The following is an 18,865-nucleotide window of genomic DNA, read 5'->3' as shown; positions in this document are numbered from 1 at the left end:
TTGTTTCTCCTCTGGAATTTTCCTATCTTAATTTCCTTTTCTTAATTTATCCCTAAGCAAGACACCTGGAGGCCACCTCCCTATCACCTCCATGTCCAATCAATCTCTAATCCATGACCATTCCACAGCCATTTTTTTTCCTGAATGTACCCTTTCTTTGTCCCCACTGTCATCAGCTTTGTTCACACCACCATTATTCTCACCTAGAATTATTCCACCAGCACTTTAAAAAATTGATCCCCCTACATCTGCTCACATTCCTCCAAGTTCCCCTCCCCTCCAAGCTTCACAAGGCAGCCAGAGGAAGCTATAAAACATACAAATCTGAATATGCCATGTGTGCTGGTTTGAAAGGATTTATGTACCCTAGAAAAGCCATGTTTTAATCCTAATCCCATTTTGTAAAGGCAGCCGTTTCTTCTAATTCCCATTCTGTACTATAAGATGGAAACTTGATTGGGTTATCTCCACAGAGATGTGACTCCATCAAGTGTGGGTATTAAGTTGGTTAGATGAAGATATTTCTCCACCCATTCCATATGGGTCTTGATTAATTTACTGGAATCCTATAAAAGAGAAGACATTTTAGAGATTCTGAGAGAGCAGGGAATGACGCAAGAACCACAGAGTCCAGCAGTCAGCGACCTTTGGAGATGAAGAAAGAGAACGTCCCCAGGGAGCTTCATGAAGCAAGAGGCCTGGAGAGGAACCTAGAAGACATCGGTCGCCATGTTCGTCATGTGCCCTTCCAGCTGAGAGAGAAACCCTGAACCTCATCTGCCTTCTTGAACCAAGGTATCTTTCCCTGGATGGCTTAAATTGGATATTTTTATAGATTTACTTTAATTGAGACATTTCCATGGCCTAGAAACTGTAAACTTGCAATTTATTAATTCCCCTTTTTAAAAGTCATTCCATTTCTGGTATATTGCATTCTAGCAGCTAGCAAACTAGAACACCATGTAAGAGTAAAATTAAGTTTAGCACTCATACAAGATGGCACAGGATGAGAAAAATGGAGCTAACTAAACAAAGGGCTGAAACTGGCTTAGACTGGTCCTGCAGGCCAGGAAAGGAGAGAGTCTCTAATATAAGCCTAGAATTGGCATAAATCCTTATATAGGTAAAAACAAGTTTATATAAGTAATGGCCAAGGTTACTGAAATATAAAGTGTAATCAAAAGCGGGAATCTTTGGTGGGAAATTTGAATTAGTTATTGGAGTATCCAATCAGTGGAAAAGAAACAGGGGAGAGACCTGTGTGCTAGGCTTAGGTGCAATTACTGTGGCATTCTATTGCTTGGCGCGCAAGCCACCACATTTGGTTGGGTGCCCGTTCTTGCAAGATCGTGAATAAATTCTTTTCTTTCCCACAATTAGGTGAGCATTTATTCTCTTTCAGGCATGGCTTTCTTTATAACATGCCTCTGCTTAAAATACTTCAGGGGTTTCTTTGTTTCTTTTTTTTTTTTAATCTTTTTGTTTTATTTTTTTAAACACCAAAAAAACACAAAGAAAATGCAAACATTCCTATTTTGATCATTCCAATCTACATATATAATCAGTAATTCACAATATCATCACATAGTTGCATACTCATCATCATGATCATTTCTTGGAGCATTTGCAGCTATTCAGAAAAAGAAATAAAACGAAAACAGAAAAAAAATTTATACATACCATACCCCTTACCCCTCCCTTTCATTGATCACTAGCATTTCAAACTAAATTTATTTTAACATTTGTTCCCCCTATTATTTATTTTTATTCCACATGTTCTACTCATCTGTTGACAAGGTAGATAAAAGGAGCATCAGACACAAGGTTTTCACAATCACACAGTCACATTGTGAAAGCTATGTCATTATTCAACCATCATCAAGAAACATGGCTACTGGAACACAGCTCTACATTTTCAGGCAGTTCCCTCCAGCCTCTCTACTACATCTTGAATATCAAGGTGATATCTACTTAATGCATAAGAATAACCTCCAGGATAACCTCTCGACTCTGTTTGGAGTCTCTCAGCCATTGACTGATGAGTTTGTCTCATTTCATTTTTCCCGCTTTTGGTCAAGAAGGTTTTCTCAATCTCTTGATGCTGAGTCTCAGCTCATTCTAGGGTTTTTCTCAATCCCTTGATGCTGAGTCTCAGCTCATTCTAGGATTTCCTTCAGGGGTTTCTTGATGCTCAAAACCATTATATGATTCACCAAGTTGTTGACCCATCTCTTTGGGCTCATCTTAACCCCCACCCCAACACACACCTCTGCACTCTTGACTTTAGCTACATTCAACTCTTTCCTGTCCTTCAGAGATCCCATGTCCTTCCTGTCCCTGTGCCTCGGCATATATTATTCTTCTGCACATGCCTTCTGTGCAGTGGGAAGCTGGTCTTACCTCAGCAGATTCATCTTCAGGTATCTCCTCAGTTATTATATCTAAGTGATCCAGAGTTTCATACTCTTTTTCTAGGTTTTTCTTTGCCTGATTCAGGAAGGTTTTATACTTTCCATTTTCTGGGGAAGTTAAAGGAGAAGGGAAAAAATATGAATTATGCCTCAGACACTGACTGAGTTAGTAGGGAAGCAAACTTTTTTATACTTTGCCTGCCATATTTTCTCTGCTTCAGAGTGTGAGGTAATATGAGTGAGTTGAGTTCATATCAGAGACTTCACTGAGTTTAATGAGATTAGCTTTAGTGAGCTACAAGCTGGTTCTTAAAAACTTAATGGCTAAGTCATCCTCAGTCACTTTGTAGGGTAACCAACTTGATTCCCTTGCTCAGGACTTTTCTGGTTTTAGCACCGAAAAATCCTGAATCCTGGGAATCTCCTCAGTGCTGGGCAGACCAGGGAGGAGCATCACCCTATAAGTCAGTTTTTATGTTTATTAAAACTCAATGGGTGGGCCACAGTAACTCAGTGGCAGAGTTCTCGCCTGCCATGCCAGAGACCCGGGCTCATTATCTGGTGCCTGCCCATGTTAAAAAAAAAAAAATTAACAAAAAGAATATACTTGGGACAATTTTTTTTTTTTTTTTTAGCTAAAACTAAGTAAGCCACAATTCTGGGAATCAGGGAGGGTGGGCAATTAGTGAAGAGATTTTGGACACCCAAGCTCACTATGACACCAGGGCAAAATCAAATGCTTCCAGGGGCAAAATGGGTAAATAATTTAAATGTCTATTATAAAACAACAGAAAGTGCTGGACTGTGATGAACTGGAGAACAGAAGACCCAACTAATACTATTCAAATTTAAATTGTTTTAAAGCACTGTACTGGCAGTAACGGACAGTACAGTTTACTGCTCTGATAAGGCTGGCTGGTTGCCCAGTTCACAACCAGATGGCAAACCTTTCCTCCTTAATCATGTGGTTTTTGGGCAATTCCCATCTGGCTGCAAATCTAAGTACTAGAATGTAAGTTTATTTTAACCTTACTAATATTTCTGTTCAGATTTTCAGGGTGAAGACAGTTATAATGGTCATAAAGGATGAATTAGTGATGTTGTGGAATAGGGTAGGAGGAAAGGCTGAGTGTGAGGACTTAAGCTGAAGCTCTTTAAGGAAAGTGAATTTCAAGGAGCTTAAAGAGGGATTCACAAAGAAGAGTGACAAGTTCCTCTTGACCCTTCATCTTCTACCCTATATCAGGAAGAAAGAGCCAGAGGGACTCTACAGCTAAAAGAGCTATTCAGCTGAGCTTTGGGATCTGCCAAGATAGAAATTCCATTCTGTCACTTGGGAATGTGCCTAGGGCTGGATAGGACCAGAAAAGCTTTGGTTAGACATGAGGGCAGGCAACTCACACAAGTCTAAATTAGTTTCTGAACTGTGTAGTGCCAAAATAAGGAGTCAGAATCTGTGGTTGCTTCTCTGGGTGGTTTATATTTTGAGAATCTTCTCTTTGCATTAAACATTTCTTTGCCTTCTGACTGGCCATCTGTGAATTGTACCATTGGGAAAGGAGAACTTTTAGGGAGGGTTTATAGCTAGAAAGATCATATGATGGAGGAAAGGCTTTTGGAAATGGAATTTTCTGATCCCTAGGGGGGGATCCCCTGAGGCCCTAATTTGGGACTGCCATGGACCATATCTTTTCTCACTAACCTCAGGTTACCAATTCAAATTGAACTTTTGATCTTTTTTGGCGATTGAGAAATAACCACAGAAGGGTACTGCCAAGCAAATAAGGTGAGCAGCCATCAACCATCAAACCATTTTTGTCTCCCCAGGGGGTAAATACCACAAACAGGTTAGTTGTACCTTTGAGGTTCCTAGGGAGATCCAGGCAGATCCGGGGAAAGATTCCCTCTCCACTCAGAGTGATATTTTCTGGGACCAAGTGGGCGATCTGTATCTGGAAACTTCTCTGAAAGATCTCAGGTACTCCGGGTAGGTAGCAAACCTTCAACACCTGCTCTTTAAGTGACCCAATAAAACCCTATGCAGTAGAAAGACCAGAGAGAACTTCTAAATTTATGAGTGGATGTCTGTTTCTGGTAGTTTGATGGGTAAGATAATCCCAAGGGTCTACTGTGCTAGTTATTCTCTGTTCAACCCATGCCTCAAGATCCACTCTTATGAAGCTCTAAGAAAATGACAAGTGACCAATAGAAAAATGGACAGTAGAAATGAATTGGCATTTCACAAATGGAAACAAATACAAATAGGAAATGAACAAAGTGAAAGGCACTCATCCTCAGTAGTAAAGAGGGAAATGCAAACTAAGATTATAATGAAAAATTTTTAAACCACAAGCTGGCAATATTTATCACATTATGGGACAATATGCATCAAAGGAAACTTTATACACACCTGGTGAGAATGCCAATGGGAATAACCACTGTGCAAAAACACTTTAGCACCATCTTCTTTTTTCCATTGCAAATATGGTCACCAATAGTATTTATTGAATCTGTAGGGCACTGTGCTACAGTGAGACATCAAGAGGTATAACATATAGCCCCTGCCCTTGAGATTTTATGTCAATGAAGTTGTTTAGATTGGCTAAAAGCAATCCAAAAATAGTTTATTTAATTCTGTGATTTATTAGCATCATTCAGTGGAGACATATATGGGAGTGATATTTGAGTCAGTTTTTTAAAATAAATCCTACCTGTTACCTCCTCGAAGTGAAATACATATGTTAAAAAAAAATAATGCAGACTTCATTAGTTTCCGTTCTGCAGACAGAATAAAATTTGCTTCCTAGGGGATAGGACGCTAATTCATTGAGCACTTTGGGTGACTTGGGGAAAACAGTTCAAGTAGCATCTCTGCAACTAATTGGTAGTGTGACTACCTCTTGTAGCACATTATTGCTGCCAGCTGCTATGCTAAAAGACAGGCTATCTTTGACTTTAGAGAAGGCCTATATCATTGAATAGGGCAGCACCATCTTTTAAAGTTGCATGTACACATAGCCCATGAACCAGCAATTCCACTTCTAGGAATATTCCCTAGGGAAACTCTTTCACCTCTGTCTGTACAAGAATATTCATAGCAGTATTGATCCTAATAGCAAAGTTTTGGGGAAAACCAAATGTGTTTTGGAAGAAAAATGGACAATTATTTTCAATATAGTTACAAAATGGAATATTATTCAGCAGTGAAAATAAATGAAGGATAGCTGGATGCAAGAGCATGGATGAGTGTTAGAAACATAATAGTGAAAAAAGAAAATAGCACAAGATTACATTTAGTATGATGTCAAAGCTCAAGATAAAGCAAAATCCCATAGAATAAACCCCTCATAAGGGCAAGTATATTTGTTCTGTTGTTTTTTACTACCCTGTCCCCAGTGCTGGAAAACATGTGGTTATAGTAGATGCTTAATAATTTTGACAATAAACTGAAATACAATGTTTAAGGATATATACATCTACAACAAAATTGTATTTTGTAAAGTAAGGAAACGATAAACACAAAATTCAGACAAGAGGTTACCGCATAGGGGTGGGAAATAGGGGCATGACATTGAAAGGAAGTCCACAGGTGGATGCAAAGATATTAGTAATGTTCTGGATTCAAAGATGGGTGGTAGCTCCATGGGTGTTCATTTCATCATCATGCTTTATACATTAAACATGTCATACAGATTACTTTTGGATGCACCAAATATTACATAATAAAATATAATTTCTAGACTGATACAGAAAATAAAAGGTGGAAGAATCTCATAGTTATAGATTATCATAAAAGGTAAATCAGTTTGGGATATGAAATTTGGAAATTTCTTTTGGTTATAGCTTGTGTGGAACATCTTTTTTCCATCCTTTTACTTTTAATCTATTTGTATCCTTGTGTCTAAGATGAGTCTCTTGTAAGCAGCACATAGCTGGATCATATTTCTTAATCCATTCTGCTAATCTGTAGCTTTTAATTGGTAAGTTTAGTCCATTAACATTCAAAGTTTTTACTGAAAAGGTACTTCTTGAACCCACCACCTTATGCTTTGGATTTTGTCAGTTCTACCCACTTTTTCTTTAAGTTACCCCTACTGGCAGTCATCTGTGCCCTCCTCTAGACCTCCTTCTCCTGTCTTTTTTTTTTTTCTTTCAGTCTTCAGAACCCCCTTTAGGATTTCTTGTAGGGCTGGTCTCTTGTTGACAAATTCTTTCAGGATTTGTTTGTCTGTGAAAATTTTAATACATACCTCAGTTTCAAAGGATAATTTGGCTAGGTACAGAATTCTTGGCTGGAAGTCTTTCTCTTTCAGGATCTTAAATATATCATACCACTGCCTACTTGCCTTCATAGTGCCAAATGAGTAGTCTGAACTCAGTCTTATGTGGTGTCCCTTGTAATAGTAGATTATTTTTCTCTTGCCACTTTCAGGATTTTCTGCTTCTCTTCAATATTTGATAGACCGATTAGTATGTGTCTTGGAGTAGGCCCATTTGGATTTATTCTATTTGGGACTTAATGGGCTTCTTTGATTTGCGTATTTATGTATTTTATAAGGGTTGGGAAATTTCCCCCTATTATATCCTCAACTAATCTTCCTAGCCCTTTACTCTTCTCTTCTTCTGGGACACCAGTGATTCTTCTATTTGTGTGCTTTGTTTCGTCCATCATTTCCCTGAGATCCAATTCAAATTTTTCCATCTTTTTTGATATTTGCTTTTTGGTATGACCGAAATTCATTTTCCTGTCCTCTGGTTTACTTATTCTTTCTTCTGCCTCTTCAAACATGCTATTGTGTGTCTCTAATATATTTTTGATTTGATCTACAGCATCTTTAATCTCTGTGATATCAGCTATTTTCTATTTATTCTTTCAAATTCTTCTTTATGTTCTTCTAATGTCTTCCTTTTTTTTGCTATAAGATAATTTATTTTAGTATACAATCTCCTGTAACAATGGTATATACAATACTTAACAAGAGCAAAGGTTCTTGGCTTCTGGTTTCCTGTAGTGGTCATGAAACTGTAGACAACATTGTCTACAACTGTAGACAATGCCTAGCCCTCAGGAATTCTGGAAGGCTGCTGCCAAAGAATTGCTGTTCTGCTCATTTTTCTGTCACTTCGCTAGTTGTTTCTTGATGCAGGAGTAAGTTTGATCTCTAAATTTAATCTATTTAGAAGTATTTTAAAGTTCATTTTGAATGTGCTGTTTATAATTTTAAGCATATTTTTGGCTATAATAATGCATTTTTAAAGAAAAAATAGACAATAAATAAAAAAGTTAATATAAGACCACTAGTGCTTACTATTAGCACAAATAATTCAGTGTATATCCAGATTTTATTTAAATAAGCACATGATGCATATACACACACATATGCATAAGCGGGGGGCCCTCCCACCCTGGTAGAGTTCATAAACTTATCCCAAACCCTAAATCCATTGCCTATGACAGTAAAACGTGGTTGTCATGATTCTTTTTGCAAAACAGTTAATGTAGTACCTACAGGGACATTTATAGACTTAAAAGTCTTTATTAGAACAACCAAGAAAGTGAAAACTAATGTGCTAAGGGTTCAATTCACCAAATTAGCTAAAACAACAATGAAAGTAGCAAAATAACCTGAAGAACGAAGTAAATAAGATATTAATGAAATAGAGAAGAAAGAAACAAAAGAGATTAATAAAACCAAAAACTGAGTCTTTGTAAAAATATTAATAAAATGTACACAACTCTGGCAAGATTGATTAAGAAGATGAGAGAAAACACAAGTAAAAAGAAAAAGAAAAATCGTTCTTTTTGGAGCAAAATATCTGATAAATCATTTAAAATGATTATGAGCAAACTTTATGCCAATTTAACAAAGCATTTTGGTGAAATGAACAATTTTCTAGAAAAATAAGAGTCACCAAAACAAAAAATCCCCTAGATTTACTATATTCTATATAGAAATAGAATAAGTGAAAAAGTTACCTAAAAAAGGAGTATATGGTCTTAGAAGCAAGGTGTGTTAGTTAGATTCAGTTGTCAACTTGGCCAGGTGAGCATACCTAGTCTTGTTGCTGCGGACATAAGCCAGTGGTACGTGAACCTCATCTGTTGCCAATTACATCTGCAGTCAGCTAGGAGGTGTGTCTGCTGCAATGAGTGATGTTTGACTTAATTGGCTGGTGCTTAAATGAGAGATTGCAACGTAGCACTGCTAAGCAGCTTGGCATTCCTCATCTCAGCACTTGTAGCTCAGCCCAGGCCTTTGGAGAAGTCACCCGGGGGAAAGTTGTTGGAACCCAGGGGCCTGGAGAGAAGACCAGCAGAGACCATCCTGTGCCTTCCACGTAAGAAAAGAGTCTCAGTGGAAAGTTAGCTGCCTTTCCTCTGAAGAACCAACAAAATAAATCCCCTTTTATTAAAAGCCAATCTGTCTCTGGTGTGTTGCATTCCGGCAGCTAGCAAACTAGAACACAAGGTTATCTGCCAACCCTTGAAAGAAAAGAGAATTACTTTATTTTACAAACCATTCCAGAGAGCAGAAAGGGAAATTCCAATTCTTCTTATCATACCCAAAGTGGACAAGGACAACATGAAAAAGGAGATTCATGGGCTGATTATCACATTAACAAACATAAAAAAGCGCCAAATAAAATATTAGCTAACTGAATCCAGCAATGTATTTTAAAATGCAGAGAGTAGCGCACACAGTGCCACAGTGCTCTCTGCCTTCCCTTTTCTTTACTTAACAATATATCTTGGCATTAACTCAATATCAGTACATTTAGAGCTACCTCATTGTTTTTTAACTGTTGCATATTATTCCATTGTATAATTTTAACACACTTTAAAAAACTAGACATTTATTTCTGGTCTTTTGAGATTAAAAATTACATAGAAAATATCATTAAATACATAATATTTTGCAAAAGTGGGAATATGTACTTAGGTTAAATTCTTAGAAATGGAATTTCTGGGTCAAAGGGTAATTTTGATAAATATTACCAAATTGCTCCTTACTGAGTTGTATCAATTTGCACTAGAGGTGGTAAAGAAAGTTTAAATGCTTTTAAAAGACTCTAAAGGAAAAAAGGGCGAGAAAAATACAGCAATTATGATAAAAAAGATAGAACAAAAAAGAAAATATTAGGGAAGCTTTAAAACTGGAAAAAATAAAATATGATGAAAGAAATAATACCAATCATATTAATTAAACTAATGATATGAATGTGTTAAACCTGTGTAATAAAACCCACATCAGGTAAAATTAAGAAATAATATCCAACTATATATATTTTATGATGGATAAACCTAAAACAAAATGAAATAAAATATGGGTAAATCACATAAGGTAAAATAAAACAGGAACCACAATATTAGTACCAAAACAGAATTAAAAGAAAGCAGCATTAAAAGGGAACAAAAAATCAATTTAAAAGTGATAAAATCTACAATCTATAATGAACCCTTAGTCATGAAATCATATGTCAGATACATAGAAATGAAATATGTAAAACAAAAGGTTTTCATATATTTGGAAAAACAATAGTTGGAGAAATGGACAAAACCTTTTATATACCACTCTTTTTCTTAGAAAAATTAACATGACAGAAAAAGATATAGAAAATTCAAAAGAATATACTTATTCAGGTTAATTTAAATAATTTTTTTTATTAATTAAAGAAAAAAAAGAAATTAACACAATGTTTAGAAATCATTCCATTCTACATATGCAATCAGTAATTCTTAACATCATCACATAGATGCATGATCATCATTTCTTAGTACATTTGCATCAATTTAGGAAAAGAACTAGCAAAACAACAGAAAAAGATATAGAATGTTAATATAGAGAAAAAAATAAAAATAATAATAATAGTAAAAAAAAAGACACAAACAAACAAACAGACAAACAAAAAAAAAACCTATAGCTCAGATGCAGCTTCATTCAGTGTTTTAACATGATTACTTTACAATTAGGTATTATTGTGCTGTCCATTTTTGAGTTTTTGTATCTAGTCCTGTTGCACAGTCTGTATCCCTTCAGCTCCAATTACCCATTATCTTACCCTGTTTCTAAGTCCTGATGGTCTCTGTTACCAATGACATATTTCAAGTTTATTCTCAAGTGTCGGTTCACATCAGCGGGACCATACAGTATTTGTTCTTTAGTTTTTGGCTAGACTCACTCAGCATAATGTTCTGTAGGTCCATCCATGTTATTACATGCTTCATAAGTTTATCTTGTCTTAAAGCTGCATAATATTCCATCGTATGTATATACCACAGTTTGTTTAGCCACTCGTCTGTTGATGGAGATTTTGGCTGTTTCCATCTCTTTGCAATTGTAAATAATGCTGCTATAAACATTGGTGTGCAAATGTCCGTTTGTGTCTTTGCCCTTAAGTCCTTTGAGTAGATACCCAGCAATGGTATTGCTGGGTCGTATGGAAATTCTATATTCAGTTTTTTGAGGAACCGCCAAACTGCCTTCCACAGTGTTTGCACCATTTGACGTTCCCACCAACAGTGGATAAGGTGCCTCTTTCTCCGCATCCTCTCCAGCACTTGTCATTTTCTGTTTTGTTGATAATGGCCATTCTGGTGGGTGTGAGATGATATCTCATTGTGGTTTTGATTTGCATTTCTCTAATGGCCAGGGACATTGAGCATCTCTTCATGTGTCTTTTGGCCATTTGTATTTCCTCTTCTGGTAGGTGTCTGTTCAAGTCTTTTTCCCATTTTGTAATTGGGTTGGCTGTCTTTTTGTTGTTGAGTTGGATAATCTCTTTATAAATTCTGGATACTAGACCTTTATCTGATATGTCGTTTCCAAATATTGTCTCCCATTGTGTAGGCTGTCTTTCTACTTTCTTGATGAAGTTCTTTGATGCACAAAAGTGTTTAATTTTGAGGAGCTCCCACTTATTTATTTCTTTCTTCAGTGCTCTTGCTTTAGGTTTAAGGTCCATAAAACCGCCTCCAATTGTAAGTTTCATAAGATGTCTCCCTACATCTTCCTCTAACTGTTTTATGGTCTTAGACCTAACGTTTAGATCTTTGATCCATTTTGAGTTAACTTTTGTATAGGGTGTGAGATACGGGTCTTCTTTCATTCTTTTGCATATGGATATCCAGTTCTCTAGGCACCATTTATTGAAGAGACTGTTCTAGAAAGGCTATGTTTTTATCCGAATTCCATTTTGTAAAGGCAGCTGTTTCTTCTAATCCCTATTCAGTACTGTATGTTTGAAACCATAATTAGATCATCTCCCTGGAGATGTGACTCAATCAAGAGTGGTTGTTGAGCTGAATTAGGTGGAAACATGTCTACACCATTCTGGTGGGTCTTGATTAGTTTATTTGATTAGTTTTTTTTTTTTCCCAAAAGAGAGGAAACATTTTGGAGAATGGGGAAGATTCAGAGAGAGCAGAAAAGAACGACAGAGCCACGAGAAAGCCACAACAGAGAACACTGCAGAGCCACGAAGCAGAGAGTCTACTAGCCAGCAACTTTTGGAAATGAAGGAAAATACCTCCCAGGGAGCTGGAGAGGAAGCTAGCATATGACACTGTGTTCACCATGTGCCCTTTCCAGCTGAGAAAGAAACCCTGACCATGTTCGCCATGTGCCCTCTCACTAGAGGGAGAAGCCCTAAATTTCAGCAGCCTTCTTGAACCAAGGTTTCTTTCCCTGGTTGCCTTAGATTGGACATTTCTGTAGACTTGCTTTAATTGGGACATTTTCTCGGCCTTAGAACTTTAAATTAGCAACTTATTAAATTCCCCTTTTTAAAAGCCATGTGTTTCTGGTATATTGCATTCTGGCAGCTAGCAAACTAGAACAAAAGTCTTGTATTATCAGTAGTGACTTTAAATGTAAATGTAATAAACTCTTCAGTCAAAAGGCTATTGCTGCCTGTGGCTGCTCCATACATCTGACAGAGCAATTAATCCCCTCAAGCCCTAACTCAGTTACTGAAAAATAGCAGTAACAACCAGATTGATGTGGAATGAAGAGGAGTCTGCAAAAGTGTCTTGGAAATGCTTCTTTGAGTCTTTGTTATAAATCTAGTATACATGAATTTAAGATCGAAGATTTCCTTCAGTCATCAGGGATCCACTGTAACAATCATTCATTCAAAAACAAATATTTTTTGAGTCTTTATGCTTGAGCACTATCCTAAACCATATGAAGATTTTGGAAAACCAAATCTTTCCTTGTTTTTTATTTCCAAAGACAAACAACACTGAAATGCTGTTTTTATTTTTAAAAAAATAAATGTTTTTTATTTCCAAAGACAAACAGCACATTTTTTTATGTCCACTTCTTATCTTCTTAGCTAGTGTTTTCTGAATCTTTACCCTCTTACTTTGGATGGGCCATCACTTCCTGTTTCTTTGTCTTGTATTCTTTGGTTGCATACTGTATATTTTAATATTTTAAAATGTTAATTCTGGGAATTACTCCCAGGAATGTCTGTTTCTTGGTTTTGTAACTAGCTGCTGATGCGGCAGAGATTTTCTTGAGCTTCAGCCCTCTGATTAGGAAGATTTGCCCAAGGCAAATGTAGGGTTTTCCCTGTCTTTCTGGGCCCCTGTCTTGTCCTGGGGTTTTGCTTGTTGGTTGTTTTGGAGTTCTGTTTACAGGAGTTTGGTTGTACCCACTGTTTCCCTCTCTTAGGTACTAAAAGCCAGTAGGCCTTTGTCTCAGACTGTCTGACTGTATAGTTTTTTTTTTTTAAACCCTCCTTTTGTTGTCTTATGCTGCTTTTGCCTGGAGAACAAATTTTGGAAGGAGAGTTATCCGGGGGAGGATTTCCCCAAATTGGTCTTTCCCAGCCAACTCAGGGATAGGGATCCATGGAGGGGTACAGCCTGGTTCCAAAGTATCCTGGAGAGGAGATCACGAAGGGTGCCAAAATATTCTCTGACAGCACCCCAAAGCAGAGCTTTCCTGGCCTGCTCAGCAAATGAAGCCCTCAGCTAACTGACCCCCACAGCCCTGAGAAAGTGCTGTGTCTTTAAATCTCCACAACCTCTTCTCCTGTCCAGGGAGGGATGAAACAGTGGCTGCCCTTAGAGGCAGGACCCAGCGATACAAACTCACCAATCAAAAGCTGCAATCAATCATTGGTCAATTTCAGCCTTGTTCTTGGGGGAGAGAACCTCCATGTTCTTTTCTGTCATTAGCAGCTAGACAGGGTCTGGACCCTGTGGCGGCCTGTATGAAGGTGGGGAACTGGTGCTGGTAGCTGCTTTGCAGAGAGAGCAATTTATAACTCTTTACCATAATTTACCAGTCTCTTCCCTCTACTCTTCCCTGGATGCTGTACAGTGTTCTTCTGGTTTCTAGGGTTTCAAAATAGTTGGTTCAAGCAGTTCCTGTCTATTTAATATTTATTGTGGTGGAAGGACTGAGTCCTAGAGCTCCCTACTCTGCCATCTTCTCTGGAACTTCCTTAAGAGAGACTGCTTTAGTTTTAATAATAATAATAAAAAGTCATTCATCCTCCTGGCAGTGAATACTTACTGTAACCCCATATATCTCTAGGGTGTCACTTGTAGGTTTGAACTTGGACCCCTCCCACCATTAACATGTGACCGTCAAAGGCAAGACTGTTACTTACTGAGAGAGGCAGGATTTGTGGCACTCCGGGCAGAAGGCTGTCTGGTGAAGACTGGTTGTCGGTGAGAACCTGGAATTCAAAGCCAACTTTCCCAGTGTTCTTCACTGTGATTTCTCGTTCTGTGACATGGTCAAACGACTTGAGAGGAGAAGAAGGAGTGTGACTCGCCTATAATCCACACTTTGTGATCCTGTTACCACTCTGACAAAAGTATATAGACAAACCTACCTCACAGATAGGGATTTTATTTTTTGTGTGACATCAACACTGCCCAAACCACACTTTATATCAAGAAGGTGCTGCTAAGGAGGAAGACAGCACTAGAATTTGGAAATATGGCTCTTGCCTCATCTTAGTTCTTCTAATAACTATTTATGTATGACAGTGAGTAAACATCTAGGCTTCATCACAATGAACTTACCTTACAAGATCTTAAAGTAAGCTTTCTACACTAAAAAGCTTTGCTCTGGGATTCCATCCTACAAGGAAATCATAAGACTTGAGTTCAGAATATTCTAGAATGAACTTTGCCATTTATATGAGGGAACAATGGTGGTAATAGGCCAGCCATGCTCATTTCCTTGGAATTTTGCTAACATAATTCAGCAGCTGGGTTCAGCAAGTCCCAGAACCACAAACTAAGGCCAGGGGTTTTTAAGTCGAGCCCGGACAAGGAATAGTTACTTCAGTGAATATACTCTGAGCTGGTTCAATACCAATTGCTCAGAGGCCCCTCAAAATAAGGAAGGAAGGAGGGTTCTATTTGGTCAACAAAATGGAGATTGGGGTACATCTTTAACTGTAAACATGTGTATGTACACAATTCATTAACTACATGTGCAGTAGCTATATAATGGGGATCCACTCCCCATTAAGATATGTTGGGAAATATGGTCTTTGCCTACAAGAATACAAAATATAGCTGGGAAGAGAAGATGTATGGATATGAAGTTAACTGATGGTGTTGGGTGCATTAGGGGCAGTGGGCAAGCCAGCCTGGCTATAATTGAATGGGCCACATAGGAGAATTGTGAGAAATTAAGTTTACTGTACAAGAAGCATCAATTAATAGAAGGACTTAGGATACCCTCACTCAGGCTGAGAAGTCCAGCTCTGATTCACTGGGTTATAGAGAGGTAAACTCATGATGACTGTAGACCTCCTCTGATGCAGACACAGTATTGACCAGGTACTTTACCCAAGTAACTACAACCACCTGGTAAGATATCATTGCTAGCTTTTTCATATTTTATAGATGAGGGATATTGAGGCTTAGAGAGGTTAGGTGATTTGCCCTAAGCTAAGAATGCACTGTAATTCCCTGCTATTCAAAGTGTTGCATCCTCGGGAAGTTGTCAGAAATGCAGTCTCTCAGGTTCCACTCTGGGCCTATGAAATTTGAATCCACACTTTAGCAAGATTCTCAGGTGATTTTGACATACATTACAGTTTGAGGAGAACTTCTGTAATTTAGGCATGGTTTGATAAGACCCTGGAGTACAAGAACAGCAGAGGTGATGGGAAGGGAAAGCTGACTCAGAGGGATCCTGATGGGTGAATCAGCAAACCCTGAATACTCTAAGGATGCGGGCATGTGAAGGAGGGAGTGCAATGGAAAATGCCTTGGGGATCATAAACCCAAGGGACTAACAGGGTGATAGTGTTATTGAAAAAAGTGAAGAAGTTGAAATGGGCTTCCAGATTAAGAGGAAAGGTAAAATTTTTTAGCATCTAACATGCTGTGTTTCAGGAGACAATGAAAAAATCAAGTGAAGATGTTCAGCAAACAATTGGAAGGGATGATGATCAGGGTTGGGGTGGAAGGTTAGGGAATAAAGACACCGGTGATGAGAGACCGTGATGATCCGTGTGAGAGAGGAGAGGACAAGGACTATAGCTGATCTTTAAGGCAAGGCCAGAAAAGGCTTCACCCAGTAGTTTTCAATACCTGTAAGCCATAGTTAATATTCTTGGTGTCAAAGGAATAGTTGACCAGAGAGGCTTCTCCCCTTAGCATTATTTCATAGGTGGGCCCTTCTTCCACTTCACACAGAGCTTTTGCTTGTGCAATGATGTTACAGTGTCCATAGAAGGTGAAAGATATCTGGTGGCTACTTAGTGGCTGCAGCACGCCATACAGTGGTAAGATATCAAATACCTGCAGGGAAAGTCAAAGATGACAGCAACTGTCCAGATGAAGGGCCTTCAAAGGATAAGTTAAAGTTAAGTCAATTTTCAGCTTATTAACTGACTTTTAGCTTGATTGACTAGCCCAATACCCTAAAATAGGTTTTGGATGATAGTATGGCAGCAATGGCACTGGGTGGGACTTAAATTTCTAACCCGGGGCAAGTGCTCAGTAAGGAAAGTTAGTTTCAGATGACTTCAGGACCTATGGAGTGTTACTTACTTCTTCTATCCCAATGGAAAGCATTTCATCCTGTTCAAAGATCCATAGGGATTCGTGAAACTCAACCTGGCTCTGGCTTTGGTGTATTCTCTCTGTATCAGCAGAGTTCAATTTTGAACCCTAGAAATTAGAGGTGTGAGAAAAAGCTAGCAAACATTCATAACGGGCCAATGCTTCCTCCCAGCATTCATAGAAAAACGAAGGATATTGTATATGGTTGGTGAGATAAGTATAGAAGAACCCAAACATATATGTATAAGAATGTTTACTGCACTATTATTTATAATAGCAAAACAGTTATTGGATTAAATGCCTGTACACAGGAAATCACTATAAACAAAGTGTGTGTGGTGGTGCCTCTGTCTAGGGAAGCTGATGCAATTGTATATTAATGCTTTGAGAATGGTATTTACAATGTTTTAGTGAAGAAGCAGTTCCTGTTCATGTAAAATAATATATGCCTATGTATCTGAAAATGTGAGCATGTCTAAATTCATTCAGATATTTGCATATGCAAAAGCATGGCTGGGAGGTTGCTTACTACGACTTCAGTAGCATTTTTTTCTGAGTGGTGGGATTTTTGAGGATTTTTGCTTTCTTTTTTCTGTGTTCTTGAGTTTTCTATGACAAACATTTTTGAAAACAGAAGAAAAGAATTAAGATGTAAAAGATGCATACTCATTCTAAAAATTTTTTGAAGAACGGAAAGTTCCAAAAAAGCAATAAAAATCAGTCATTAGGTTGTTTGTGAGTGTGTGTATTTATATATGTGTACACATATATATATATTTGTATCTTATTTTCCAGTTGGCATGATAACATGAGTGCCTTTCCATGTGACTGAATGTTCTTCATAAGCATCCTTTAAAAAATATGTATATGATATAAATTTAATATATGCACAAGGATATTTGGTTAAAAACTGAGACTTCTATTACTATTCCCCAGTTCTCCAGTTCCCCTCCCCTTGGGTAATGACTCTCCAGTTTCTTACATTGTATTCATTTATTATTTTCATTCAACTAATATTTACTGAGAACTTACTGTGAACCAGGCATAGTTTTAGGTCCTAGGGATATAATAGTGAACAAAACAGAAAAAAATCTCTGCCCTCATGAAGCTTACACTCCACAGATATGGCAGGAATATGCCACTCTATCTACGTATATATTTGAGAGGTATGATACAGTAGTTAAAAGCAGAGCTCTGGGGCCAGACTGCCTCGTATTCCAGTCCGGTTGTATGTTATATGTGTATACTCTCATCAGTAAGATAATAGTACCTCCCAAGGTTGTTGGGAGAATTAAAAGTTAAAGTAAAAAATGCTTAAAATGATGCAAAGCATTCAATAAATGATCAATAAATGCTAGTTGTTTAGATAGTTAGCTAATACTTTTCTTCACACAAATGATAGCATATAATATACTCTGCTTTGAACATGGCAGCTTTTTGTTTAATATATTGGAGATTGCTCCAAACCAGTATATAGAAAACTCTCTCATTTTTTTTAAGGATTTCATAACATTGAATGAATTTACACATGCTCATATTTTCAGGTACATAGATATATTATTTTACATGAATGGGAACTGCTTTTTCACTCAATAACACATTCTGAATATCATTCTAAGTTCATAAATACGACTTGTACATACATCGTGTGGATATATAAATTTATTCAACCAGTCTCCTGTTGGCGGAATTTAGTTATTCCCAATTTTCTTGCTGTTTCTAATGAAGCTGCAGTGTGCAAGGAAATTTCCATGTATTTATGCAAATGTAAAGGTGTATCTGGAGACTGATTTCTTGGAAGAGGAACTGCATATTTAAAATTTTGATAAACACTGCCAAATTGCATATTGCATAGAGGTTATGTCAATTCATTCTTCTACCTCCAAAATGAATGAGAATGAATGAGAATGTCTGTTTATCCCTATTCTTTGCTACAAATGATACAAACACCTATTTTGAAAGATGTCCATCATCATGGACATATGCTATTTTTCATTATTTTCTATTTTTTGCTATTTCTTTGTGCATAAATCTTTGTATTTATGATGGTTTTCTTAGGCCATCATTCTGGCAGGAGAATTCAAGGGTATGAATTTTTAACTTCTCTTGTTCGCCCCTTTTATTATGGAATTACTGAGGAAACTATTTCTCCTTCAGTAGCCTCTGTGTAGATGGTGGGAAGAGTACAAGTTCACAAAGGTTTAGATTTTTACATTGCAGAGAAATTATGTTACTGAGGTGTCCCGGACTCTCACATGTTGGCTCTGTGAATGTTCACTTGGGAAGTGACCTAGATAAAATTATACAGCCTCATCCCAGCCAAACCCCAGTGTAGCACATGCCACTCTGCTTCTAGCTCTGCCTTTGTTTCATGGGAAGGACCTTCGAATTGCCAACCCACACCAGGGAA

General features: G+C 37.5%; 1 protein-coding gene across 10 annotated transcripts in view; it reads right to left on the bottom strand.

Moving 5' to 3' along the window:
• The window catches only part of HYDIN (HYDIN axonemal central pair apparatus protein), a 511,177-nt gene that overhangs the window by 165,918 nt on the left and 326,394 nt on the right, over positions 1 to 18,865 (bottom strand). For 9 of the 10 annotated variants that reach the window (XM_077132967.1, XM_077132969.1, XM_077132970.1 and 6 more), the window contains 5 exons: positions 16,444 to 16,563; positions 15,982 to 16,191; positions 14,034 to 14,171; positions 4,270 to 4,447; positions 2,401 to 2,519 (listed from right to left, as the gene is read on the bottom strand). In XM_077132967.1, the coding sequence (XP_076989082.1) occupies positions 2,401 to 2,519; positions 4,270 to 4,447; positions 14,034 to 14,171; positions 15,982 to 16,191; positions 16,444 to 16,563 (765 nt within the window). The remainder of the gene's footprint in view (positions 1 to 2,400; positions 2,520 to 4,269; positions 4,448 to 14,033; positions 14,172 to 15,981; positions 16,192 to 16,443; positions 16,564 to 18,865) is intronic. The other variant, XM_077132968.1, reaches the window with a different exon arrangement.

Source organism: Tamandua tetradactyla, chromosome 16 (genome assembly GCF_023851605.1).
Source record: "Tamandua tetradactyla isolate mTamTet1 chromosome 16, mTamTet1.pri, whole genome shotgun sequence".
In the NCBI taxonomy this organism is placed as follows: domain Eukaryota; kingdom Metazoa; phylum Chordata; class Mammalia; order Pilosa; family Myrmecophagidae; genus Tamandua; species Tamandua tetradactyla.
The sequence above is the reverse complement of the archived record's forward strand: the minus strand, read 5'-3'. Positions and strand labels throughout refer to the sequence as shown.